At 30.8% G+C, this 26590-nt stretch overlaps 2 protein-coding genes and 1 pseudogene across 2 annotated transcripts; 1 reads left to right on the forward strand and 2 right to left on the reverse strand.

Moving 5' to 3' along the window:
• The first annotated feature begins 5543 nt into the window (after positions 1–5543).
• LOC133668101 (uncharacterized) lies at positions 5544–7391 on the forward strand. Its single transcript, XM_062087846.1, has 3 exons — positions 5544–6290; positions 6672–6906; positions 7021–7391. Exons 1-3 carry the CDS (start codon positions 5544–5546, stop codon positions 7389–7391), a joined length of 1353 nt encoding a protein of 450 aa, XP_061943830.1.
• On the reverse strand, positions 6637–11427 carry LOC133706271 (uncharacterized; annotated as a pseudogene).
• A 9689-nt stretch (positions 11428–21116) lies between these two features.
• On the reverse strand, positions 21117–26110 carry LOC133706272 (uncharacterized). Its single transcript, XM_062131768.1, has 9 exons — positions 26005–26110; positions 25384–25709; positions 25104–25278; positions 24403–24583; positions 24235–24315; positions 23914–24021; positions 22982–23211; positions 21898–21956; positions 21117–21571 (listed from the first exon to the last, which is right to left on the reverse strand). Exons 1-9 carry the CDS (start codon positions 26100–26102, stop codon positions 21465–21467), a joined length of 1365 nt encoding a protein of 454 aa, XP_061987752.1. The 5' UTR covers positions 26103–26110; the 3' UTR covers positions 21117–21464.
• Between the last annotated feature and the right edge of the window lie 480 nt (positions 26111–26590).

The raw sequence follows: 26590 nt of genomic DNA on the forward strand, positions 1-26590 counted from the left end.
CAATCCAACAATTACGCTCTATCTTTCCAGTTTCTCTAAAGATTACGCTATTCTTGCTTCCTTGTCAACTTATGATTCATCAATCACGGTGGTCCAGGAGGAACATTACCATAATATACTCTATAGCTTTCAATATATTATCAGCGCTCACAATTATTCCAGGACATAAATTCACCATCAATATTCATAATAATTCACCATCAACATAACAGCTGAAAACACAAGTTTTTCAATATTTCGTTAAATTTAAAATATATTAGATTAGGAATCCACAAACATAATTAAGAATAATCATAATGATTCTCCCTCGATATAACAACAGACAACACAACAAGTTTTATCACTATTCCATTAAATTAAAAACATGTTAGATTAGCAATCTGCAAACATAATTAAGAAAGGTGGTTCTCTACTAAAATCAGCACTACTCTTCATGCTTCAATACATCAGCCTTAGGAGTCATTGTCTTATTCCAAACATCTACATCATTTGACACCACAACAAAACTCTCATAACATATAGTTGTTTAAGCAATTGACAATAAGATATTTGAATTAACCACAACATAATTGTTCAGGACAGAACAAAAACTGAAAGCATTATTAAAGCAATATTAACCTTGATTTAGTGCTTTTGACTTCTCTAGTACATTTTTTTGAAGCCATTGATACTTCCTATCAATATCTTCAATTTATGCCCGCATCTCTCTTTTATTCCTCATAGACAAGTACTTGGTAGCAAAACAGTATAAGTCATCACCAAAAGTAATTTCGGGTACGAAATGAACCTCTGTCATCACCTCATTAACGCTACACCCTATCTTATCCCTACTATCATTCCTGATCAAAACAAAATCAATTAGTTGATCCCAATGTAAAAGCAATTGAGCTCCAAATCCATAAGGTTTTTTGCTTTTCTTTTTACTTTGTCCACCGCATTGTTCTCTTGTTTTTCTCTTTCCACTGCTATTTGTGGTACTGGTATTTCCCATATTAACTCCAGTAACTAAATTGCAAACATCGTCTATATAATTGAGAATAACATCCTTTTTTGAATCACCACTTCCTTCCTCTAGATTTTCTTCTTCATTAACATTAGCATCTTGAGTGCTTTGATTCATAGTATCACCATCAAATAAAGTTCTAGAAGACGTAGTCCAAGCATAATGTCTAGTCGCCACAACATTACTGAACATTCTATCAAACTTACTGCAAAGTGATGGTTCAATCCCAACATGTCTAAACTTTTTGGACCCTCTGATTTCCTATATAAAAGAAATATAAAACAATAAATGCATAAACAATATAAAATATGTTAAATAGTTTAAGAAATAGGACAAGAGAAAGACAAATCCAGACAAAAAATGTATCAATAACTAACCTGAGTTTTTTTCTTCCACCACTCATCACTAGCACTAATGATTCCAAGTTCACTATTTCATCCTACTTCTATTTCAGAAATCAGTTATTTTTTCCAAAACCTCTAGTCTTTTTTTGCACCATCCTATTTTTTTTTAAGTTGTGTCTTACTAAAAACATAACTAGTTTTCTCTTTGAAGACGACTATAACAAATTTTCATGTGGCCTTATTGAAATGAGTGTTTGGCCTCATTCATCTATAAATAACGACAATACAAATATCACAAAATATATGCAACATCTCTTTAGTCCAAGATGCTTTATCTGAGCTTTCAAAACCTTCCATTGATTTTTTTTTCTAGCAAAATCCATCAATCACAAAAGGACACATGAGTATTTAAACTTTGCAATAATTATTAAAAATGTTATGCATGGGAATTCTTACAAAATTGATATTAAAAAAAATGTGATAATGTTGTCATCAATGCAATTGATTCAAATACCTATCCTTATTGTGTTTATTTATGCAATAGATATATATCCCAATAACAATGATTAACATTGTAGATAAATTAACCTGAAGTTAAAATCTTTAAAACTCCATAGCTAAAAAGAAATAACAACAGAACTATAATAAACATAATAATAATAGTCAAGCTTTCGCAGCTAACTTTTCCCTTTTAAGTTCTGACCATTAAGCTCCAGCATCATGAAAAACCAATTACACAACATATAACCACGTATTCAAATTCATAATTATTGTAATCGATAAATTGCAATTCATGAATCAATAATAATAAAAACATAACTTGTCAAGATATACCATATACTGGCATTTTAACAAAAACATTCTACACAATGAAATATTTTTATTCTAAATCTGAGTAAAAGCTACATGGTTATATGAAAAAACAAGCAACAATTTTATTGTAAAAATCATAGCTGAGCCAATTAAATTAATACACAAAACCACTTATATAACAACCCGACCCAACTTGTTATATATTATACGCTTTGGGCCTTACCGCCCTTGCGGTTTTGTTCCTTGTGATGCGAGCCCATTTCTGAGCCTAACGCCCAAAAACACGTATGACAAGTCAGTAACCAGCACTCTTAATAAGGCCAACTACCACTCCCTCACCCGCCGATGTGGGATATTAAATCCACCCCCCTAAAGGAGCCCGACGAACCCGTCAGCACAACTGGACAGCCAGTGAGGTCGGCTCTGATACCAAATGTAACAGTCCGGCCCAACCTGCCATATATTGTTCATTGTGGACCTTACCGCCCTCACGATTTTGTTCCTGGTGACACCCATTTCTGAGCCTGATGCCCCAAAACGCGTATGATAAGTCAACAACCAACACTCTTAATAAGGTCAGCTACCACTCTCTCACCCGCTGATGTGAGATATTACAACTTCCACTAGACATTATTTGGGTATAACAAAAGAACTACAAATGATAGACACTTTAGTTCTAATTTAATAAGTTCATGATCATGAAATAGACATTATTTGGGTACTAGTCTTTAACAATCCAAATGCAGAACAAGCGAAGGGAAAAAACATAGGAGATCCAGATATTTCATATTATAAACCAGAAAAAATTATATGTACAAAAACATTGCAAACTTACCAAGTAATATATGAAGTTTTTTCCGGTTTGACTCGGTTTTTTCGAGTTAAGGTTCGGTTCGGTTTTTTTAGTTTCAGGCTTATAAAACCAAAGCCAAACCGAAGCGGTCAGTTTTTAAAAATTCTAATCAGTTTAATTAGTTTTTTTTACTATTCGGTTTTTTTTTTATTTTTTTCCAGTTTTCTCGGTTTAATCCATTTTTTAGTTTTTTTGCTCATCCCTAGTATCACCTACCAACAAGAATATGGCGTACAAAATAACTCGAATAGATTAAATCTGTCTGTACATAACCCAACACGTATGTTCCATGGTTTCATTGAAAACTTAAGATGTAGTCTATTAAATTGTTTCTAGGCTTCACCATTGGAAATGTACACCATGACTTCATCCACCGCATTATATGAATGATGCCATATCATGTGCTCAGTAGTCTTTGAAAACTTAAATAACCTCTATAATCTAGGAGTGATTGACAATTATCTTACTTTTCTTTATGAGAAAAGAGTTCTTCCCCTACCAGTTATGGGTTTATACGGAGCATGCCCGTATGTTTTGTACTCAGTCAATTTTATATTTTCAAGATTGTACAACATACAGAACTTTATACACATATCAATTTTTGGTATCCTTGGGCCAAAGGGTTCCATTACAGATTTAGTAACATAAAAGTCCTCTTTCAACCTATTCCTTTCAGGTGAAAATGCTTCTTACCCATTCAATGATTTTTTCATAACTAGCCTCACTCTGCCATAATTTGACTGGAAGGTGAACACCTGTGCAATGACTGATAATTTACTTTAATTTGTACACTCAACCCATAATGGTTCGTCGTAATCTTTAAAATGTTTAAAAAACCCGGCCCCGTCTGCATTTAGTTTTTCATCTAAAATTGAACATATATTTGTATAAACTTGATTCATTCTCATTGTATCCATAATCATACTCCTATAACAATTACTATTATCATATACATCTCCACAGTGGCGGAGCCACAGAGGGACAAAAGGGGGCAATTGCCCCCTTAACTTTTTTTTATTAATATATTAGTTTAGGGAATTGTTACTACAGGGAAGGAAAAAGGAAAGCTATTATTGTTTATAATTGTTGACTTATATATTAATATAATATAATATAATGCACACACACACACACATAGCTCATTCCATAATTTTTTCCTTTTTCCCTTTTGTTTCTATATCAAATCAATGGTACCGGCTTAAAAATACGGAATCCCCTGACTAACAAAAGTATTTTTTGTTCCCTGTCTGTGTCGCTTTGTTCTTTCCATGAGCTGCTGTGTCGCTTTGTTCTTCTCATGAGCTGTTGTTCTCTGCCTCTCTCGTATGCAAATTTCTCATCAAGTATAGTTAAGCAATTAATCTTTTTTGCCTTTAGCTTAATATTTTAGGTAAATTTTCTTTATTTTTTCTATTTATTTCATTGTTTAATTTTAATTTTATTCTTTTATAATTAGTTATTAAAAATATTAGGGTTTATGATAATTTATGGGTTTTGATATGAATATGTGCAAATATGTTCAAAATAAATGTTTAAATCTACTAATTTAATCAATTAAATGTTTCTTTTCTTATTATAAAGGAATAAATTAATATTCCTGCAAAACCACTATTCTGGACATCTCTTGCATTGACAGAGTAGTTTATTGAAATTTAATATTTTCACATGACTTGTTTATAAGTAAAATATCAAGTAGAAAGCATGTTTTTCAAGAATTATTCCTCTTACACATATACTAGGCATTACTCCTCAATTAAATATCTAGAAACAATTAAGTATAATTTAATCAACATACTTATTATATGCATATAGATATGAATTGAAATAGGTTTTGATTTTGATGAATTGATGTGTATTTTGCTATGAATTTCATATGGAAGATTTAGAATTATTGTGTAACTCAACTGATTTTTATTTAACAGTGAATTATTGTATAGTTGTGTTAATTATTATATAGACACTAATGATGATAAAAAAATCCAGCAAGTTCATATTAAATTAACATGCCACTAGACAAGTATTTCAAGCGTAAATTCCTTGAGGATAAAGAGTCAATCAAAGCTTCAAGTCATGTAACTCAATCAAGTTCAAAAAAAAGTCATATTGAAATCAACCCCGACACTCTCCTTGCTGACCCTGGCTTGAGAAGACCAATTTATGAATACCATATAAATGATAGGGATGCAATCCAAAGAGCTTATCTACAAAAAGGTCCTTGTCAACCTTCACATTGTGATTTTCCTCAAAAACAATTTGGGAATATATCAACACTACGACGCTTTAATCCGGTTTGGTTTGGTGCATACCCAACATGGTTAGAGTACAGCATAGCCAAAGATGTTGCCTTTTGCTTGTATTGTTATCTCTTCAAGTCAAAAGGGGGTGTTGATTCGTCTGTAGGTGATGGGTTTTCAAATTGGAAAAAAAAAAAAAGAAGGAAAGATTTGATCTTCATATTGGAAAGTCTAATAGTAGTCACAATGCAGCTCGGATAAAATATGAGAATTTGATGAATTAAAAACAAAGTATCATGACTTTGTTATCTGAGCAGACAATAAAGAGTCAAAGTGATTATCAAACTCGATTGAATGCTTCAATAGAGTGTGCTTGTTTTTTGTTGCACCAAGAACTTTCATTTCGTGGCCATGATGAATGTGAATGTTCAAGCAACCAAGGAAATTATTTAGAGCTCTTGCATTTTCTTTCTAGAAATAATAAAGCTATTAAAAAAGTTACTTTCAATGAAGCTCCTAGACATAACAAATTGACTTCTCCAAATATTCAAAAAGACATTACTCAAGCTGCTGCAGAGGAGATTACAAATGTGATTATCAAAGATCTAGGTGACTCATTATTTTCAATTTTAATTAATGAGTCACGTGACATATCAATCAAGGAACAAATAGTTGTTGTTCTACGATATGTAGACAACAATGGACATATAATTGAACGTTTTCTTGGCATTCAACATGTGCGAGATACAACTGCTAGTTCACTCAAGGCAGCTATTGAAGCTTTGTTTTCTAAACATGGACTAAGCATATCAAGAATGCATGGTCAGGGATATGATGGAGCTAGTAACATGCGAGATGAATTCAATGGCTTGAAAGCACTTATTCTAAATAGCAATCCAAGTGTATATTATGTACATTGTTTTGCTCACAGACTTCAATTGACTTTTGTGGCTGTTACAAAGAAGCATAATGAAGTTGGAGATGTCTTCAATTTTATTTCTAGCATTATAAACATAGTTGGAGCATCATGCAAAAGGATGGAGGTGATTAGAGAAAAACAATATGCTAGAATTATTGAAGGACTTGAGAATGGAGAAATTTCTAGTGGATGAGGCTTGAATCAAGAAACTTCTCTTAGAAGGTATGGTGATACTCGTTAGGGCTCCCACTATGTTACAATTATTCATCTACTTGCAATGTTTTCATGAGTTCTTGATGTACTTGAGATTATAAGTGAGGATGGGATGAACTCAGAACAGAGAACAGAAGCAGTCGTTTTAACAAATATTATGGAATCATTTAATTTTGTATTCATGCTTCATTGTTTGAGAAGGATACTAGCAGTTATTAATGAGTTCTCTCAAGCATTACAAAGAAAAGATCAAGACATAGAAAATGTTATGAGTTTATTGAAAACATCAAAGGAACGATTCAAAATGATGAGAGAGAATGATTGGGAATCTTTACTAGAAAAGGTGTCATCTTTTTACATCAAACATGATATTGATATTCTAAACATGGATGATGAGTACAAGCTTCGTGGGCGTTCAAGGCGAAAATCTCAAGGGATTACAAACCTACACCATTTTCGTTATGAATTGTTTAACAATATCATTGACATGCAACTTACTGAGTTGAATGATCGTTTTACTGAGATGAGTACATAGTTACTCCTTTGTGTGGCATGTTTAAACCCAAGTGACTCTTTCTCTGCTTTCAACAAAGAAAAGCTTCTTCGCCTTGCTCTTTTTTATCCTAGTGAATTCTTTATAGTGGACCTTATGGTACTTGGTGACCAACTTGATACGTATATTATTGATCTACGTGGTGATGATGAGTTCTCTGGAATTGAAGGTATTGCTAGTCTTATAGAGAAAATGGTAAAAACAAAGAAGAATTTGATATTTCCATTAGTATATATGCTTATCAAATTGTCATTACTTCTACCAGTTGCAACTGCTACAGTGGAGAGAGTTTTTTCTGCTATGCATATTATCAAGAGTAGATTGCGGAATAGGATGGGAGATAAGTGGATGAATGATAGTTTGGTTGTATACATTGAAAAAGATATCTTCGATAAGATTGATAATGAAGCTATTATGAAGCGGTTTCGAAATATAAAAACTCGAAGAGAACAATTATAATGTAAGTTTTTTCAGTTTAAAGTATTTTAAATTAATTTTACTTGATATGAATTAGTATATATGTTTTGAATTGATTTCTAATGCATATCTATATAATATAGTATTTGTTAATAATTTACCCCCTCATTGAAAAAACTCTGGCTCTGCCACTGCATCTCTTTGTATGCAAACCAACAAGTATTTATTCTTTCTTTCTTTTCTTTTTTTCATTTTCTCTTCCTTTCTCATGCCGCGTTAGCTTCTATAGTAAAGGTCACTTGAGCCTCTAAAATATGATAGTTTGTATGTTAAATTCTATTTTGATTAAAGTTTAATTATAAAAACCAACCATCCAAATTTAAAAAAAAAAAGAAAAAAAAAAAGAAGCAAAGCAAAGCAAAAAAGAAAGAAAAAGAGATGTAAAGAAGCCTAGAATTCACAGGGAGGAGAGAATTCGGACTTGCAAACAGCGCCTCGTGATGGGATAGGATCCAGACAAGATGGGGCTCTCCCCCTTTCCATGCTGAAGAGGAAGAAAAGAGAGTTAAAATTGGAATGATCATGTTAGAAACCGTTCGCAGCATAAGAACTTGTCCCATATCAGTCTTATGCTGTCCTCGAGCATCTTGGAGATTGAATCACTTTCAGCTCCCGGTTCCTTCATAATTCAACAAGTGCAGCTTTAAATACAAGAAAAAAGTTTTAGAAGATATTAAAAGCACAGCTTAACACAGGCATGAATCTGGAAATCTATAATTTATAATAAAGAGCAAATAACTGACGACGCTTTTAGCAAATCTGTCAGCTCTGGATGCTCTCATTAGGGTCTGAGAAAGCTCACAAATTAGAAGTTTTATATGAGCCAAAGCAACATAAGGAGGCATAGGGAAAAATCAACCAATAAAGGAGCTTGCCTGTATTTCTGAAACAATTCTTTTCAACTTCAGATAAATCTCTCTAAGAGTTTCCCCAGTTCCAGTCTTAAAATTGTATCCATCGGCATCTCTTGCTTTCAGCCTAAATGATGAACTTTTATAGGCTTTGGTTACTGTGTGCCAAACCCCAATGACACTATATCTACCACAAGAAGATGCCTCCTCCCCCAGGGGCCATCTTAATCCACCCTTCATATCTGAATCCAGAACTGCAGAATTGATCAGATCCCTAAGGCTATTCATCTCCTCATCCTGCATCGATTCATACAACCAGTCACTCCACAGCGTCACTATGAGGAGTTAAATTCCAATTATATCAGGAAATAAATCTACAATGAAGTTTCTTGGCTTTGATCTTTTAAGCAGTATATATGATTATCAGAAGAATAATCTGGCTTAGTTACTAATTAGCCAATACCAAATCATTGCCTTCTGCTTAATAAACTAAAATTTTCATGCTGGAAATAAATTACTCACGAGCAGCTTTGCGCTGTCTAGACTCAAGATGAAAATCTCTCATGCAAATTTAGAGAAATCATTGTTCCAACTATGAAAATCATTAATTTTTCAAGCATGAAAGACCAATATCCAGGAATATGGTTTTAACCTTCTAAATTTCGTTCTAGTCTTGTTAACCTATCTCGCTAGTGCAAGCCTGCTCAATGCTTGTTTTACATATCTTCTCTTCTAGGTGTGATCAAACTAATTTCTAGGATAAAGATTACTTGCTATTTTCCATCAAGACGTTCTTTGAAATGGAGAAAGCACTGGCTAGACACAATTAAGATTGTAATTGGAGGAAAATACAAAGGGAGGAAGCTTGCTCAAGTTTTCTCACTAACAAGTTTCTGCTGGGTTTGGGCAGAGCCCAAGACACTTCATGCTTCAATGAGTGCCTAACGATCATGCAGTATGATTGTAGCTAAGTTTCTGATGATAACTTACAGTTAGAGCTGTTACGATCCTGCTGGTGCAAAGCATTAGCCTGAGGTCCAGATTCTTATCAAGACATGATACATCTATGACCAGCTGGCGCACTTTGTTTAGCTTAACCTACAAGAAATCTTTGTACTTTAATACTCCATGAACAAGCAAAGGTATAAAACTGGAAACCATCTTAAATTCGTAAGTGAATATCAGAAGGTGTCCATGAGATTACACGATGTAACATTGATAAAGCGCAAATTACCAGAAACAAATTAATTCTACCATATAATATGACAAATTAACATGAGAGGACAAGACTATAAGTGGTACAAAACCTGCCTTGTAGAGCAGAAGTTTTTTATTTTCCACCACAATACATTTGCATGAAATAGTGGCATCTGGCCGTGTATTATCAGACAACTGCTTGAAGGAAGAAAAGTTAGTGACAAATTGAATTAAAAACATAAGAAAAACACTACCAAGACTCGGTATGCAGCGAAAGGGATACCTTTACAATGTAAACATCTTTCTCCTCTTCAAAATCAATTCCAATTGCTGGGACCACTCCATCTATAATATTTTCCATGTATGAGGAAGGAATATTTGTGTACAATGATCTGTTGAGTTGTCTCAAAACGGCTTCTTCAACCTGAATTTTATTGACACTGTCTAGTCCCATTAAATAGTTCCTGCATCACACAATTTGAATAATAATTCTTGCTTGCTTATCCTTGTAGAAGTGAAATATAAAACATGCTTCTTATGCACTGATGGAGGATATGAATTTCATTTAACATAGGCAGTTATGGCTTCTAATAAATGCATATCAACAATATCTACGTTACACTGATAGAGCACCAGCAGAATTTGTTTGGCAGCGATCACAGCGATCACTAGAGCAAAACAAGTCATATGATACACTCAGGTGTCGAAACAAACCAAATCAAAATATTAACTCCACTCGAGGTCCTATATGGAGGAACAAACACTTATATGCTTACGTTCTTCCCTTAGTTCATTGAGTATGTCATGGAGAATAAACTGAGACAATTCCAGGCAACTTCACAACATAAGCAATTTTCAGTTGCATAACAGATAATTGATTCCTGTGTCCTTCCATCTAAAAAGGCATCATAAGTTGGAAAAAAGATGATGTTCCAATTAACATTAACTCAATTTGCAATATCTATAGAGAGAAGTTGGATTGCTCACCCACGAAAAGCGATTTTTCCCAATCGAGCAACCAATTCTGGCTTTATTTTTTCTGAACCCTGATCATCCATTTCATTCCTCAAAATTTCGAAAGAAGAGAGTAGTTCTTGCTGTACGTTTTCCGCTATAATCTCCCATGGACTTCTGGAGCAAGTCCTTTCCAGTTTGCTATCCTCTTCATTGCATGACATTTAATACAAAATTTATAATAAGAACATTTAACTCAAACACCATTCAAGGGAAGAAGCAACTAACAGAAAAGGATGGAACACCAACCTTCAGTTACAATGTTATTCATCAAGACCAGAGGCTTTTCTCCAGTTTTACTCAATATATTCAAAGGAAATCGGCTCGAGATGGATGTAAGGAGGAAACTGGCCATCTTCGTCCAAGCCAACAGCAAACCATTTATACATGGTAGTGTCTGCATCAACAATCTTTCCACTCTTTTTTTTACGAGAAGTGGATGCTCTAAAATTCATATTTCTTTGAAATTGAGGTTGCAGTGTCTCTGGAATCGGGGATGCCCTTCTCACATCCTTGGAATGCCGCTTGTGTGGAGGAATGTAAGCCATCAAATTTACAGGAAACGTATGTAGCCTGGCTGCCCAGAAAGAACACATTATTGAAACAAGTAGGCAGAAAGAAACCTACCGGAAAAGAAACGAAATTCTGCTATTTCAAGAACCCAGAAGAAAGAAGGAAAGAAGGAAAAATCCAGTCACAGATGATCACAACATGAATTACAAAGAAAAAAGAAACAACCCAGATAAACTAATGTTGCAATAAATTGATTAAGTCGATCATTTTAGTAGTAATGATTTATTTAAGCTAAGAACTAAGACCCGAAAATTAAGAAACTGAGTATGATTATAGCAGTAGAGGGACGATCATACCTGAGAGTTAAAAAACTGTTGTTGATCGTGCAACAGTAGCTCTGTTCTGGAGGTATTATATTGTTGCAACATAAATGCGAGAACGTATATATAGAAAGAATAAAGCGGGAAAAGAACTGTAGGAAAATATTTATAGAAAATAAATAAAGATTGAATTTGAACAATGAATATTTTAAAAAATAAATTCAGCATTATTATTATGAATCCTTTAGTGAGCATTACCACTACTAGTAAATGAAGAACAAGATTGAATATATGTATAACCCATAGATTTCTAGCTTATTGTGATAATTTTCTTTAAAAAATCATTGTTTTTAGACAATTAAAAAAGTAAAATATCATCCAAAATACTTTTTTGTACAATGCTTTGGCAATAGGAAGGGCATCTCCATTATTGGCCTTCACAGGATAAATTGGAGATCGAATCGAATGAATGTATAAACAAAGAAAGAGGGAAAGGGACCCACACACACTCAATTAAACTACTTCACTACGAAGGGTTTGAACACTTTAGAAAAAGAGATAAAGAGTGAAAGGGACACACAAACACAAATTCTTTATTTATTTATTTATTTTAAATTAAATTATTGTTATATTTTTAAATTATTTTAATATACTGACACCACACTTTGAAACATTCATCTTATTAAAGAACAAATAAAGAGGGAAAGGGACACGCAAACACTCAATTAAGGTGAAATTCTTTATGTGAAAAGAGTTCTTTCTTTATGTGAAAAGAGTTCTTCCCCTACCAGTTATCGATTTATATCGAGCATGTCTGCATGTTTTGCACTCAGTGAATTCTGTATTTTCAAGATAGTGCAACATGCAAAAATTTGAACATATGTCAATTTTTGATATCCTTGAACCAAAAGATTCCATTATGGATTTAGTAATATAAAAGTTCTATTTCAACCTATTCCTTTCAGGTGAAAATGCTTCTTATCCATTCAATGACTTTTCATAACCAGCTTCACTCTACCAATAATCTAACTGGATGGTGAACACCTATACAATGACTGATAATTTACTTTGATTTGTGCATCCAACCCATAATGGTTCGTCATAATCTTTCAAATGTTTAAAAAACATGACTGTGTCTGCATTTGGTTTTTCATATAAAATTGAACATATATTTGTATAATCCTGATTCATTCTCATTGTATCCATAATCATACTCTTATAACGATTACTATTATCATCTACATCTCCATGCATGTTGCTAGAACTAGAAGTAGACTCAACCATCCTTTCTATCATAGTCTCGTAAGAAACATATAGTTCTTTGTGTGCAAACCAATACAAGTATTTATTCATTAACCTTTTTATATATATAGAAGAAGCATCTTGACAATATATGGATCGAGAAACCTTTTATTTTACATCTCTTACATAGATATTTAATATCGCCTCCACTAATATCTTTTAGATTAGATAATGTATAATTAATAAAACTCTGAACTCCATTACAATAATCCATCTTAAGCAAACCTTTAGGTGAAAACTCGATATATCCAATAATAATCATCATTTACTTATATGAAACCTATATAGAAAAATATATAACAACATCTATTAAGTAATAATATGAACTAAATAAATTATTAGTACCCAACTATATAGCAATTATTGGTTTAACTTAAATTTATTTAATCTAATTTTAATAGTACTCTTAAATCATTGAAGGATGAAATTAAAAAAATAAAAAAAAGAACATAAAAAAGTACCAAAGACAACCAATTTTAACCTTCGATAACTTGTGATCGTGGATATAAGGATGAGACTAATTGTATAGAAAGCAAACCTAAAAAAACTACGAAACAAGATTCTCAATAAAAAAAAGTATTGAGGCATATAGCTAAAAAAATTAAAAGAAAATTCAAGTCAACCCAAGTTAGCTCATCAACCCCGTGTTATTAATATTTTATATTTGTGAAAGATCAAATTGCCCCCAAGTCAACTTGACTACAAAAAAATAAAATGAAAAGATGAAAAAGCTCTTTAGAATGAACTAAATAAATTATTTAATCTAATTAGCAATCATTTGTTTAACTCAAATTTATTTAATCTAATTTTAATAGTATTTTTAAATCATTAAATTATGAAATTAAAAAATTAATTAAAAAAACATAAAAAGTTACCAAAATCAACCAGTTTTAACTTTCAAAAACATGTGATCATGAATATAAAGATGAGACTGATTATATAAAAAGCAAACCTAAAAAAACAATAAAGCAAAATTCTCAATAAAAAAAAATATTGAGGCATATAACTAAAAAATAAAAGAAAATCCAAGTCAATCTAGATTAGCTCATCAACTCCGTATTATTAATATTTTATATTTGTAAAAAATCAAATTGTCTCTAAGTCAACTTAACTAAAAAAAAAAGTCCAAAAAACTCTTTAGAGTGAAGCTTTATTTTTGTTGCTTTCTACAGCAGCTTAGTAATTTAACTGTGTTTGAAAATCAAAATATCTACAAAGAAAAATAGAAATTAATATTACAAAGAGATAAAAGAAAAAATCATGTGAAATTCAAGTCCAGCTGCTGTTTTGTCCATCAAAAACCATCTCTGATGATATATCAACGAAATTACCCTCTATTTTCATTTTCTTTACATACAGAAAACCCTCAAATCTCTTCATTTCTTGATTCCTAGCAACTTCTTATCATAACCCAACTGATAAAAAAAACTATATACCACTTTCATGCACCCAATATCCTCACCCATCCCTGAGGTTCCGTTTGGAAACGCGGCTGCGGCTATATTCCTAAAAAATTTTAAATTTTTTTTTGTTAAAATTTAATATGGTTCATATGTTTTGGATTGTTTTAATGTACTGATTTTAAAAATAATTTTTAAAAAATAAAAAAATATCAATGACATACATTTTAATACAAAAAATTATTTAAAAAGCACCCGCAATCACACTGACCAAACACGCTCCTTCTATCACCAAACCATTGCTAAATCGCAAAATCAAGTACAGACACGATGTCAGATCAGATCATGAGGGGAAGGAAAAGGTGTTGCGGTGGTTTTTGTTTTTTTGTCCTTTTCAAGTGCATGCCTCCATTTTACGAAGATAAAAAAACAAAAAAAAAAAAAGCAAAAAGCTTGAAGGGTACTGAGACGGAGGTAGAAATTTTTTTAATATATTTTTAAATAAAAATATTTTAAAAAATAGTTATTATTACAATCTTAAATATTCATTTTATTTTTTTTAATATATATATATATAAAAAAAACGAATAAAGAGGGAAGGGGGGACACACACTCAATTATGGTAGTACTTAATTAACTAGGAGGGTTTGATTTACTTCGTTGGGAGGGTTTTCTTCAGTGGGAAGTACAAAATTTGTTCATCCGTATGTTTTCCCAAGAATAAGAAGTACCAAATATTTGTAATGTTTTATTGTTTGTTCCTGCGTTATTAATTATTTTTTAAACACAAAGTTACTATGTGGCTTTGCATTTCAATTCAACATGCTGACTTTATGTGATCAAATTAATATTTATCATAATTTAAAATCTGAATTTATTCTAGAAAAATTAAATTTTGAATTCACTTCTTTTTTCATTTGTTTTAACGGTTAGGTATCTTGAGCCAACTTTATGCACGCAAATTAGGTCTTTGTAAAAATTAATGTGTTTATAAAAATTATTTCCCCCAACTTGAAATCTCGAACCATAAACTAGGAAGAAATCTTGAATAGAACTAGTAGACCTTATAACAAAAACTAAAATATCAAGGCTAGCTCTCTTGTTAAATACTTGAAAAAAATATTGATTTTGGAAAATATATTTTAAAAAATAAACTATATTTTAATATTTAGTTTATGTGATTGAGTTGTAAAATATTATATGATATTAGGATACTAAAAAAAAACTTACTCTTTCATGTTTTTCTTTGTATTTTAATAGAATTTCTCGATTTATTTGAGAATGAAATATAGTATTTCATCCATACTAAAAGTAGGAAAAATACATGAAATATAGCAATTGATCGATCTTTTATCCAATTGGACGACAAACAAATTCTCTAATCTTCTCAATCTTAGGATGCCTTTAAAAAACTTATCACACCGCCACGGTGTAATGCAGTGTTTCACATTACGGTTGGAAAATGTTTTTAAAAAATTTTAAATTTTTTTATTTTTTTTATGTTTTTAAATTATTTTGATGTGCTGATGTTAAAAATTATTTTGTTTTAAATAATTTATGAAATTAGATTATTTTTTTTAATGTCATCATCTTTTAACTTTTTTATCTGTCAGATTTGGTTCCTATTATTTTAATTCTTATTTGTTTTTTAAAATAATTTATGAAATTTCAAATTTTTTGTTGATAATTTCATCTTTCTTCAACTTTAGAAATCAACTTTTTATGGAAATTATTTTTAAAAAAATATTATTTTTTAGCAAACAAACTGAAAGCCAAGTTTCGATTAAATTTAAAGAAACTGTATTTAGTCACTGTTGAGAGGTCAAATATTTATTGGTAAGTTACGAAGGATAGCATGTCTATACAACATAAATCAGAAAAGGAGAGAACCCTTGAAAAGAACAAATGTGTGATTAGATGCATATCTACATAACATATTTGAAGTAGCGTAGCATGATAGTAAAAGGTTTGAAATCTGCATAGCAGATCTCGACTTCGAGTTAGGGCGTGCACTTTTTATAAGAGCCTGGGATAGTTGGGGTTTTACTCGCTTACCTGGGCCCATAAAATACGCTTTCCAGGAGATAGAGTTTTCTCGAATCTAAAAAAAACGTGTCTAAGGTGTTAGAGATTGTTCCGGAATTAAATAACAGGTTAATTTGTTATAATTAAAATTTTAATTATTGTAAAAATAAAATTAAAAGAACTAGGATTAAAATTGATATTGACAAAAATTAACAACCTTTTTCCCGTATATACAACTTAGCTGCGCATAAAACTACACTTTTTAGACGTTATAAAAAAGTTAAAAATATCATGTTATTTGTTGATTATATCAAATTTGATTCTCAATCTTTTAATTGCTATACATTTTGTTTTAATTCTTTTTTGAATTTGTTTTTCAATTTCATCCCTTAAAATTTGATTTAATTTGACTTTTATATCAACTTTGGTTCTCATTCTTTTTATTGTTATTTATTTTTTCTGTTATCCTTTTTTTTAAAATGTTTTTATATATCAAATTTGATCCTCATTCTTTTTATCGCTATTTATTTTGTTTCAAATAATTTATGAAATTGGATTTTTTTTTAATGTCATCCTTTTTCAACTTTTTCATCTGTTAGATTTGGTCCCTATTATTTTAATTATTATTTATTTTTTAAAATAATTTATGACATTTAAAATTTTTTGTTGATATTAGAAATTAACTTTTCATGAAAATTATTTTTTAGCAAACAAACTGAAAGTCAATTTTTTATTAAATTTAAAGAAACCGTATTTAGTCACTGTTGAGAGATCGAATATTTATTGATGAGTTACGAAGGATAGCATGTCTATACAACATAAATCAGAAAAGGAGAGAACCCTTGAAAAGAACAAATGTGTGATTAGATGCATATCTACATAACATATTTGAATTAAAAAAAATAAAGACCAAATCTCAAATATAAAAAAAATAAAAGGGGTGAAATTAAAAAAAAATTATAAATTATTCTAAATTAAACAAATAATAATCAAAACAACATGAACTAAATCTAAAAGAAAAATAAATTAAAAGGTTGTTTTGAAAATTTGAAAGTCAAGCGTAAAACTTGAGGAAGAGAGAGAAAATAAAAGGAGAAAAAAAGATTGTCGGCTCCGAACCAATAGCTTGTTGGCTACATGAGCCACCTAGACATGGAGGGGATATCATGTTGATTTAAATATCATCATGGAAGACAGTGTTTGGACACTTAACAATGTCTCATGCACCGCCTAAATAGCACGAGCATCACCTACTCACTCACTTGCTAATTATTTTTTTAAAATAATATTTTATATTTATTAAAATAACAAATATTCTTTCAATCAACTTGAAAATAAACAAAATGCTAGCTTGAAAGAAAAAAAAGCCTTTGAAATTGAGTTTTGTAGCCAATGCTTCTAAAAGTAATTTTGTCATTTTACTGTACTAAAATAAATTAAATGACTGAAAAACTCCTGGAAGCCAATTTAATTTGTTTTTTGGTTTAAAAGATAATTCAATCATTTTACTATACTAAAAAAATAAAAAAAAACTTATTTTCTTTAATTAATTTAATAATGACCAATGAACCTAGTAAAAAATCAATTCGATAATTTTATGAAATAAAAATGAAATGATTATTTTATTGTTCCAATCTATAATGTATTATGTTTTGGGCTATAATTAAATAATGATGCATTTTATTTTATTTTTTTAATGTCATCATTCCCAACATTTTGAAAGTTTTTAAATAGTTGATTGTGATACTAATAAAATTCAGGATGACAATAGATATGGCCAAGTTGAATTTGTGTTATATTTATATTTTATTTATTATTTATAAAATAAAAAATTTAAATATTTATATTTTAAATATTAGATTAAGTATCTATTCGAGGATTCCTAGCAAGAATACTATTTATTATTTAATAAAAAATAAAAAGAATTATATATATGGTAAAATTATAAATAATATATGTATATAATACAGCTCAGCCCATTAAAGGAGACTTCTACCTAAACAGCTAAGCCCACCGAAGTAGTGTTAGATAGTGTGATATATTATATTTTTAAAAGTAATTTTTAATTGGAAATATATTAAAATAATAATTTTTAATATTTTTTAATTTGTAATATTAACATATAAAAACTATATATATATATATATATATATATATATAAAGCAAATAAAAAGTACTTTAAATACTTTGCCACTTGTTCCTTTGTGTCATGATTAGTGTCAAATGGTTTTGGTTCAATTCTATCCTAGTATTTAAAAAGTAACATTAAATTTAAAAGAGAGAGGCGTCTTGGTGTTAGAGGTCAGTTCATACTTCATAGTGGGGCATCAAGTCCATAGATAATTATTCCAGCAAATTGCTTAGGCAAGCAAAAAAATAATAATAATCATGGATCGCTACAAACCACTTAGCTTTGTGGAAGATATTTTTAAAAATATATTTTTTTATTTTTTTTTATTTTTTATATTAGCACTTCAAAATTATAAAAATACTAAAAAAACATTAATTTAAAACTATTAAGCGACATATTCTTTTTTCTAAATACTGAGACGATGATATACTAGACCGACTCGGATCAACAATTGTTAACTCGTGAAACCTGCGATATAAGGTATGAGATCATGATAAAGCCATAAAACCCATTTTAAAAAACTCAGTTATAATGAACCAAATATCAAAAGGCGAAGATGAAAAAAATTAATTTAAAAAAAACAAAAAAAAATAACCTGAGTAAACCTATATTAGTGGCCGACGCAATGCCGTGAGCCAATACAAATTTTAAAGGATGTAAGAAGAATAAAGATAAGGCGATGCTCGGATTTCTATAAAAGTAAAAGAAATTCAAGACTTATGTTTAGGAGCCAATCGAGTTTAATAAGTTCGGTTAATTTAATAATATGAAAAACCAAGCAAGTCTAGGCGAATAACTTAAACTCAAGTTAATCTTTCAAAATCATAACTCGTGAAATCTCAGACCCAAACTCAATCAAAAAGTTCAATTCTCAATCAATTTAATGTTGAAGGATAAAATAAAAACAAATCAATCTAAAAAACTTGTCCAAACAGAAAAATAACAATAAAAAAAATAAGAATCAAACATGATAGAAAACAAAAATGAAGGAGAGTGAAATAACATAAAAATCAAATTTATAAATCATCTAAAAAATAACAATAAAAAGAATATGGACCAAATTTAAAATATGAAAAAATTAAAGGAGAATAAAATTGAAAATAATTTTTAATTTGAAACAATTTTATAAAAAAAATTACAATAAAAAGAATAAAAGCTAAATTTAAAGAGAAAAAAATTAAAGAGCTACTGTGAGTTTTTTTATGAAAGACATCAAGAGAAATCGAATGACACAATAAAATCACAATTTCAACCATTATAGTAAACCGAATGTCTAATCAGCTGTTTTTTTTTATTAAATTAACACATTGCTTCTAGGCTTAAATAATAATTATAAAAAAACTACTTTTAAAATTACAAAAAAACTTTATAACCATGCTTTGAGAATTTTGATTATAAAAAGAACTGGTAATTAAAAAAAATAAAAAACCAAAAATATCCCTAGACCATAGTTAGCTATTTTTGGTTGTTGCTGCTTTTAAGGGTATTCAAATAATAAAATATTTGAAAAAAAATAAAAAATCCTCCTAACAATTCTAAAATGACAAAAGAATCCCGTGAAGATACAATTATACCCTCCAAGACCCATTCATCCATGTTTCTGCCAAGGAAAAAAGAGTAAATTCACAGTACCATAATAAATCACGTCTTTTGCTGCATCACTTTTGCCACAAGAAATAGGTTCTATTAATAAAATCCGCAGTTTTCAAAGACATATTTTATAGAACTTGAAAATAGTATTTGGCAAATAAAGTTTATTAAATTTATACCTTGTCTAAGCTGTCAGAGATTGTTCCGGTATTAAATAACAGGTCAATTTGACGTAATTGAATTTTTAATTATCGTAAAAATAAAATTAAAAGAATTAGAATTAAAATTGATATTAACAAAAATTAACGACCTTTTTTCCATATATACAACTCAGGTGCGCATAAAACTACACTTTAATCCATATAATTTTTTTTTTAATATTTTCTCCCTAGTATTTTTGATATTTGGCTTCATTCCAATTTCTCTTTTACGTTTCAAGAGAAAGAAAGCTATCAAAAAAATTTAGCAGAGAAAAAACTCTTGTGGTGGCCGGATTACGGCCACTAATCACTTTAATTTTGATGTTTATAAATTTTCTTTTAAGAGAAAAAATGAATAGAGGTGATTTTCATCTTTAATGATTTAAAAAAAAATATTAAAACTCGAGAAAAAATATTAGGTTAAGCCCGTAGATTTTCCCAATTCAAAATCAATCCTTTTCAACGTAAGCATATCACTAATAACTCTCTATGCTTGCTGAAATTTCAAGTAGAAAGCATAAAGTTTCAATCTTTTCAACTCTGTTGACGAATATCTCAACAATGTTGAAGCTGAGGAATTGATAAATTTTCAATTTAGAGTTTGTTTTGCTGACTAAAAGTAATTTTTGTTTTTTACCCTCTTGGTTGTTGTGATTTGTGTCCTATTTGAATGGTTGCTAGGAAGTAAATATTTCAAGTTAGGACACAAATTGGTTTAGTCATTGATGTTTCTCAACTATTTGTAAAAATATCTGAACCAGAAACCTACTTGACTTTTGAGCGTGTTCGTGGTTGATTTTTGAATGTGTTCATGGCTGTTTCATAATTTTTAGATCATTTTAGCTGCTTATTTTTGTGTTTGATTTTTTCTTTGAAAAAAAAATTCTTTTTGGGTTATCAACTCATCATCCATCTCCTCCATAAAAATCTTATAATTTGATAATTTATTGGCTCCTTTAATCTTTTTTTTTATTAATGTGGATGTTCGAGCTAACTTATACACACCTCGACTAATCTCACATACTCTAAAGTTAAAGACCATGTAAGCCTCCAGTAGCCATCATATTAGTAACAACAGGACTCCAACCTGAGATCACATAGGAAACAAACCTCTTAGTCCCAAACTATTACCATTGGACCACCTACTAAATAGTTTTTGCTCCTTCAATCTTAACATCCCATTACTTAGTATTATTTTCCTTTTGTTACAAAGCAGCCTCATTGATTGCTCTACTGTCTATCTATTTTTGGGATCCATAAACAATGTTTCCTTTGACTGAGAACATGTGAAACAATATCTGCAGGCTTTCTCAAAAACTAACACTCAAACCATCCAAATATAAAAGAAAGAAAGCAAAGCAAAGCAAAGAAAGAAAGAAAAAGAGATGTAAAGAAGCCTAGAATTAACAGAGAGGAGAGAATTCGGACTTGCAAACAGCTCCTCGTGATGGGATAGGATCCAGACAATATGGGGCTCTCCCCCTTTCCATGCTGAAGAGGATGAAAAGAGAGTTAAAATTGGAATGACCATGTTAGAAACCGTTTGCAGCATAAGAACTTGTCCCATATCAGTCTTATGCTGTCCTCGAGCATCTTGGAGATTGAATCACTTTCAGTTCCTTCATAATTCAACAAAAGCAGCTTTAAATACAAGAAAAATGTTTTAGAAGATATTAAAAGCACAGCTTAACACGGGCATGAATCTGGAAATTTATAATTTATAATAAAGAGCAAATAACTGATGAGGCGTTTAATAAATCTGTCAGCTCTGGATGCTCTCATTAGGGTCTTAGAAAGCTCACAAATTAGAAGTTTAGCAAATAACTGATGAGGCGTTTAATAAATCTGTCAGCTCTGGATGCTCTCATTAGGGTCTTAGAAAGCTCACAAATTAGAAGTTTTATATGAGCCAAAGCAACATAAGGAGGCATAGGGAAAAATCAACCAATAAAGGAACTTGCCTGTATTTCTGAAACAATTCTTTTCAACTTCAGATAAATCTCTCTAAGGCCCCGTTTGTTTGCAGGAAAGTAGTTTTTTTTTGGAAAGTGAATTCCGGGGAAAGTGAATTCCGGAAAAGTATTTTCCGATGTTTGGTAGTGTAATGAAAAATAAGTTGGAAAACACTTTCCAGTGTTTGGTTATGTTATAGAAAATGAGCTGGAAAATAACTTATTAATATTTTATTTTTTCAAGTTTATTAAAATAATGAGGAACAAATCTTACAAATTAAAAAATTGAATGAGAATGAAATTGAAAAAAAAAATAATTTCATAAATTATCTCAAATAAAATAAATAATAATCAAAATAATAGAGATCAAATCTAAAAAATAAAAAAAATGAAAGGTGAAGAAATTAAAATAATAATAATTAAAATTTTATAAATTATTTCAAATAAAATAAGTAAAAATCAAAAGAATGAGGACCAAATTTGATAGATAAAAAATTTCAATAAAAAAATGATAAGAAAAAAGCAAATAGCAATTATAAAAATAAGGACCAAAATTAATATAAAAATTAAATTTTAAGAGATGAAATTAAAAAATAAATATTCAAAACAAATTATATATAACAATCAAAAGTTTAAGGATTAAATTTGATATAATTAGCAAATAATAATATTTCTAAATTTTTCACAACTTCCGGAAAGTGTTTTCCGCCCAAATTTTTCAGGAAAACACTTTCCTGAAAACCAAGCCAAATTTTCCTTTGACTGGAAAGTGTTTTCCGTTGACCAACTTTTCCAATAGCAAACAAACACAAGAAAGTTTGGAAAGTGGTTTCCCGGAAACCACTTTCCGGAAAACAAACATAGCCAAAAGGGAAAACACTTTCCTAGAAATCAAACCAAATTTTTCTTTGACTGGAAAGTGTTTTCCGTTGACCGAAAAGTGTTTCCGTTAACCAGAAAGTGTTTTCCGTTGACCGGAAAGTGTTTTCCGTTGACCAACTTTCCTAATGGCAAACAAACACAGAAAAGTTTGGAAAGTGGTTTTCCGAAAAATGAATTCCGGGAAACAAACATGGCCTAAGAGTTTCCCTAGTTCCAGTCTTCAAATTGTATCCATCGGCATCTCTTGCTTTCAGCCTAAATGATGAACTTTTATAGGCTTTGGTTACTGTGTGCCAAACCCCAATGACACTATATCTACCACAAGAAGATGCCTCCTCCCCCAGGGGCCATCTTAATCCACCCTTCATATCTGAATCTAGAACTGCAGAATTGATCAGATCTCTAAGGCTATTCATCTCCTCATCCTGCATCGATTCAAACAATCAGTCACTCCACAGCGTCACTATCAGGAGTTAAATTCCAATTATATCTCTAACAGAATATATGTCTACCACAATGAAGTTTCTTGGCTTTGATATTTTAAGAAGTATATATGATTATCAGAAGAATAATCTGGCTTAGTTACTAAGTAGCAAAATCCCAAATCATTGCCTTCTGCTTAATAAACTAAAATTTTCATGCTGGAAATAAATTACTCACTAGCAGCTTTGCGCTGTCTAGACTCAAGATGAAAATCTCTCATGCAAATTTAGAGAAATCATTGTTCCAACTATGAAAATCATTAATTTTTCAAGCATGAAAGACCAATATCCAGGAATATGGTTTTAACCTTCTAAATTTCGTTCTAGACTTGTAAACCTATCTCGCTAGTGCAAGCCTACTAAATGCTTGTTTTACGTATCTTCTCTTCTAGGTGTGATCAAACTAATTTCTAGGATAAAGATTACTTGCTATTTTCCATCATGACGTTCTTTGAAATGGAGAAAGCACTGGCTAGATACAATTATGATTGTAATTGGATGAAAATACAAAGGGAGGAAGCTTGCTCAAGTTTTCTCACTAACGGTTTCTGCTGGGTTTGGGCAGAGCCCAAGACACTTCATGCTTCAATGAGTGCCTAACGATCATGCAGTATGATTGTAGCTAAATTTCTGACGTTAACTTACAGTTAGAGCTGTTACGATCCTGCTGGTGCAAAGCATTAGCCTGACGTCCAGATTCTTATCAAGACATGATACATCTATGACCAGCTGGCGCACTTTGTCTAGCTTAACCTACAAGAAATCTTTGTACTTTAATACTCCATGAACAAGCAAAGGTATAAAACTGGAAACCATCTTAAATTCATAAGTGAATATCAGAAGGTGTCCATGAGATTACACGATGTAACATTGATAAAGCGCAAATTACCAAAAACAAATTAATTCTACCATATAATATGACAAATTAACATGAGAGGACAAGACTCTAGGTAGTACAAAACCTGCCTTGTAGAGCAGAAGTTTTTTATCTTCCAGCACAATACATTTGCATAAAACAGTTGCATCTGGCCGTGTATTATCAGACAACTGCTTAAGGAAGAAAAGTTAGTGACAAATTGAATTAAAAACATAAGAAAAACACTACCAAGACTCGGTATGCAGCAAAAGGGATACCTTTACAATGTAAACATCTTTCTCCTCTTCAAAATCAATTCCAATCGCTGGGACCACTCCATCTATAATATTTTCCATGTATGAAGAAGGAATATTTGTGTACAATGATCTGTTGAGTTGTCTCAAAATGGCTTCTTCAACCTGAATTTTATTGACACTTTCTAGTCCCATTAAATAGTTCCTGCATCACACAATTTGTATAATAATTCTTGCTTGCTTATCCTTGTAGAAGTGAAATATAAAACATGCTTCTTATGCACTGATGGAGGATATGAATTTCATTTAACATAGGTAGTTATGGCTTCTAATATATGCATATCAACAATATCTACGTTACACTGATAGAGCACCAGCAGAATTTGTTTGGCAGCGATCAAAGCAATCACTAGAGCAAAACAAGTCATATGATACACTCAGGTGTCCAAACAAACCAAATCAAAATATTAACTCCAGTCGAGGTCCTATATGGAGGAACAAGCACTTATATGCCTACGTTCTTCCCTTAGTTCATTGAGTATGTCATGGAGAATAAACAGAGACAATTCCAGGCAACTTCACAACATAAGCAATTTTCAGTTGCATAACAGATTGATTCCTGTGTCCTTCCATCTAAAAAGGCATCATAAGTTGGAAAAAAGATGATGTTCCAATTAGCATTAACTCAAATTGCAATATCTATAGAGAGAAGTTGGATTGCACACCCACGAAAAGCGAATTTTCCAAATCGAGCAACCAATTCTGGCTTTATTTTTTCAGAACCCTGATCATCCATTTCATTCCTCAAAATTTCGAAAGAAGAGAGTAGTTCTTGCTGTATGTTTTCCGCTATAATCTCCCATGGACTTCTGGAGCAATTCCTTTCCAGTTTGCGATCCTCTTCATTGCATGAAATTTAATACAAAATTTATAATAAGAACATTTAACTCAAACACCATTCAAGGGATCGAAGAAGCAACTAACAGAAAAGGATGGAACATCAACCTTCAGTTACAATGCTATTCACCAAGACCAGAGACTTTTCTCCAGTTTTACGCTCAATATATTCAAAGGAAATCGGCTCGAGATGGATGTAAGGGGGAAACTGGCCATCTTCGTCCAAGCCAACAGCAAACCATTTAAATATGGGATTGTCTGCATAAACAATCTTTCCACTCTTATTTTTACGAGAAGTGGATGCTTTCAAATTCATATTTCTTTGCAATTGAGGGTGCAGTGTCTCTGGAATCGGGGATGCCGTTCTCACATCCTTGGAATGCCGCTTGTGTGGAGGAATGTAAGCCATCAAATTTACAGGAAACGTATGTAGCCTGGCTGCCCAAAAAGAACACATTATGAAACAAGAAAGCAGAAAGAAACCTACAGGAAAAGAAAAGAAATTCTGCTATGTCAAGAACCCAGAAGAAAGAAGGAAAGAAGGAAAAATCCAGTCACAGATGATCACAACATGAATTACAAAGAAAAAAGAAACAACCCAGATAAACTAATGTTGCAATAAATTGATTAAGTCGATCATTTTAGTAAAAATGATGTATTTAAGCTAAGAACTAAGACCCAAAGGTAAAGAAACTGAGTATGATTAAAGCAGTAGAGGGATGATCATGCCTGAGAGTTAAAAATTGTTGTTGATCGTGCAACAGTAGCTCTGTTCTGTTGGTATATATTGGTACAACACAAATGCGAGCATGTATATATAGACCCATATAGAAAGAAATAATAAAGCGGGAAAAGGTTCTGCAAACTTAAGTCACATGGTTAAAAATGCTTTTATTTAAAAAAAATTAAAAAAATTATTTTTAACATCAGAATATCAAAACGATATGAAAACATAAAAAAAATTTCATTTAAAAAAAATCAAAATTTTTTAAAATACGGTTTACATCGTATTTCTCAACACACCCCAACCTCAAAAGAACTTTGAAGTTGTGGCTTTTTCACAGTTTAAAAGAAAATTTTTCACAGTTTAAAAGAAAAAAACATTAGTTATACAATTTAATTTGTGAAATTCAAGATATAAAATATGAAATTTTAATAATTATATAAAAAATAAATTATAACAAATTATAAATACTATTTTTCAATAAATTAGATATGAATTGAAATTTTTTAAAAAATAAATTTTAAAATAAAACAATTATTGCAATAAATGGTGTTTTATGAGGTATACATAGTGAAAACATCACTTATTTTT

This window comes from Populus nigra, chromosome 11, assembly GCF_951802175.1.
Source record: "Populus nigra chromosome 11, ddPopNigr1.1, whole genome shotgun sequence".
Taxonomy (NCBI): domain Eukaryota; kingdom Viridiplantae; phylum Streptophyta; class Magnoliopsida; order Malpighiales; family Salicaceae; genus Populus; species Populus nigra.

What these genes read in the sequence shown, in the direction of transcription:
- LOC133668101 (XM_062087846.1), top strand. Translation starts at nt 5,544, where the DNA reads ATGACTTTGTTATCTGAGCAGACAATAAAGAGTCAAAGTGATTATCAA. An exon ending in CATCATGCAAAAGGATGGAG is followed by an intron (nt 6,291 to 6,671) that starts GTGATTAGAGAA and finishes AAAACATCAAAG; the next exon opens with GAACGATTCAAAATGATGAG. An exon ending in TGATCGTTTTACTGAGATGA is followed by an intron (nt 6,907 to 7,020) that starts GTACATAGTTAC and finishes AATTCTTTATAG; the next exon opens with TGGACCTTATGGTACTTGGT.
- LOC133706272 (XM_062131768.1), bottom strand. Translation starts at nt 26,102, where the DNA reads ATGGGTCTATATATACATGCTCGCATTTGTGTTGTACCAATATATACC. An exon ending in GAATAGCATTGTAACTGAAG is followed by an intron (nt 25,279 to 25,383) that starts GTTGATGTTCCA and finishes CATGCAATGAAG; the next exon opens with AGGATCGCAAACTGGAAAGG. An exon ending in GGAAAATTCGCTTTTCGTGG is followed by an intron (nt 24,584 to 25,103) that starts GTGTGCAATCCA and finishes TGTGTGATGCAG; the next exon opens with GAACTATTTAATGGGACTAG.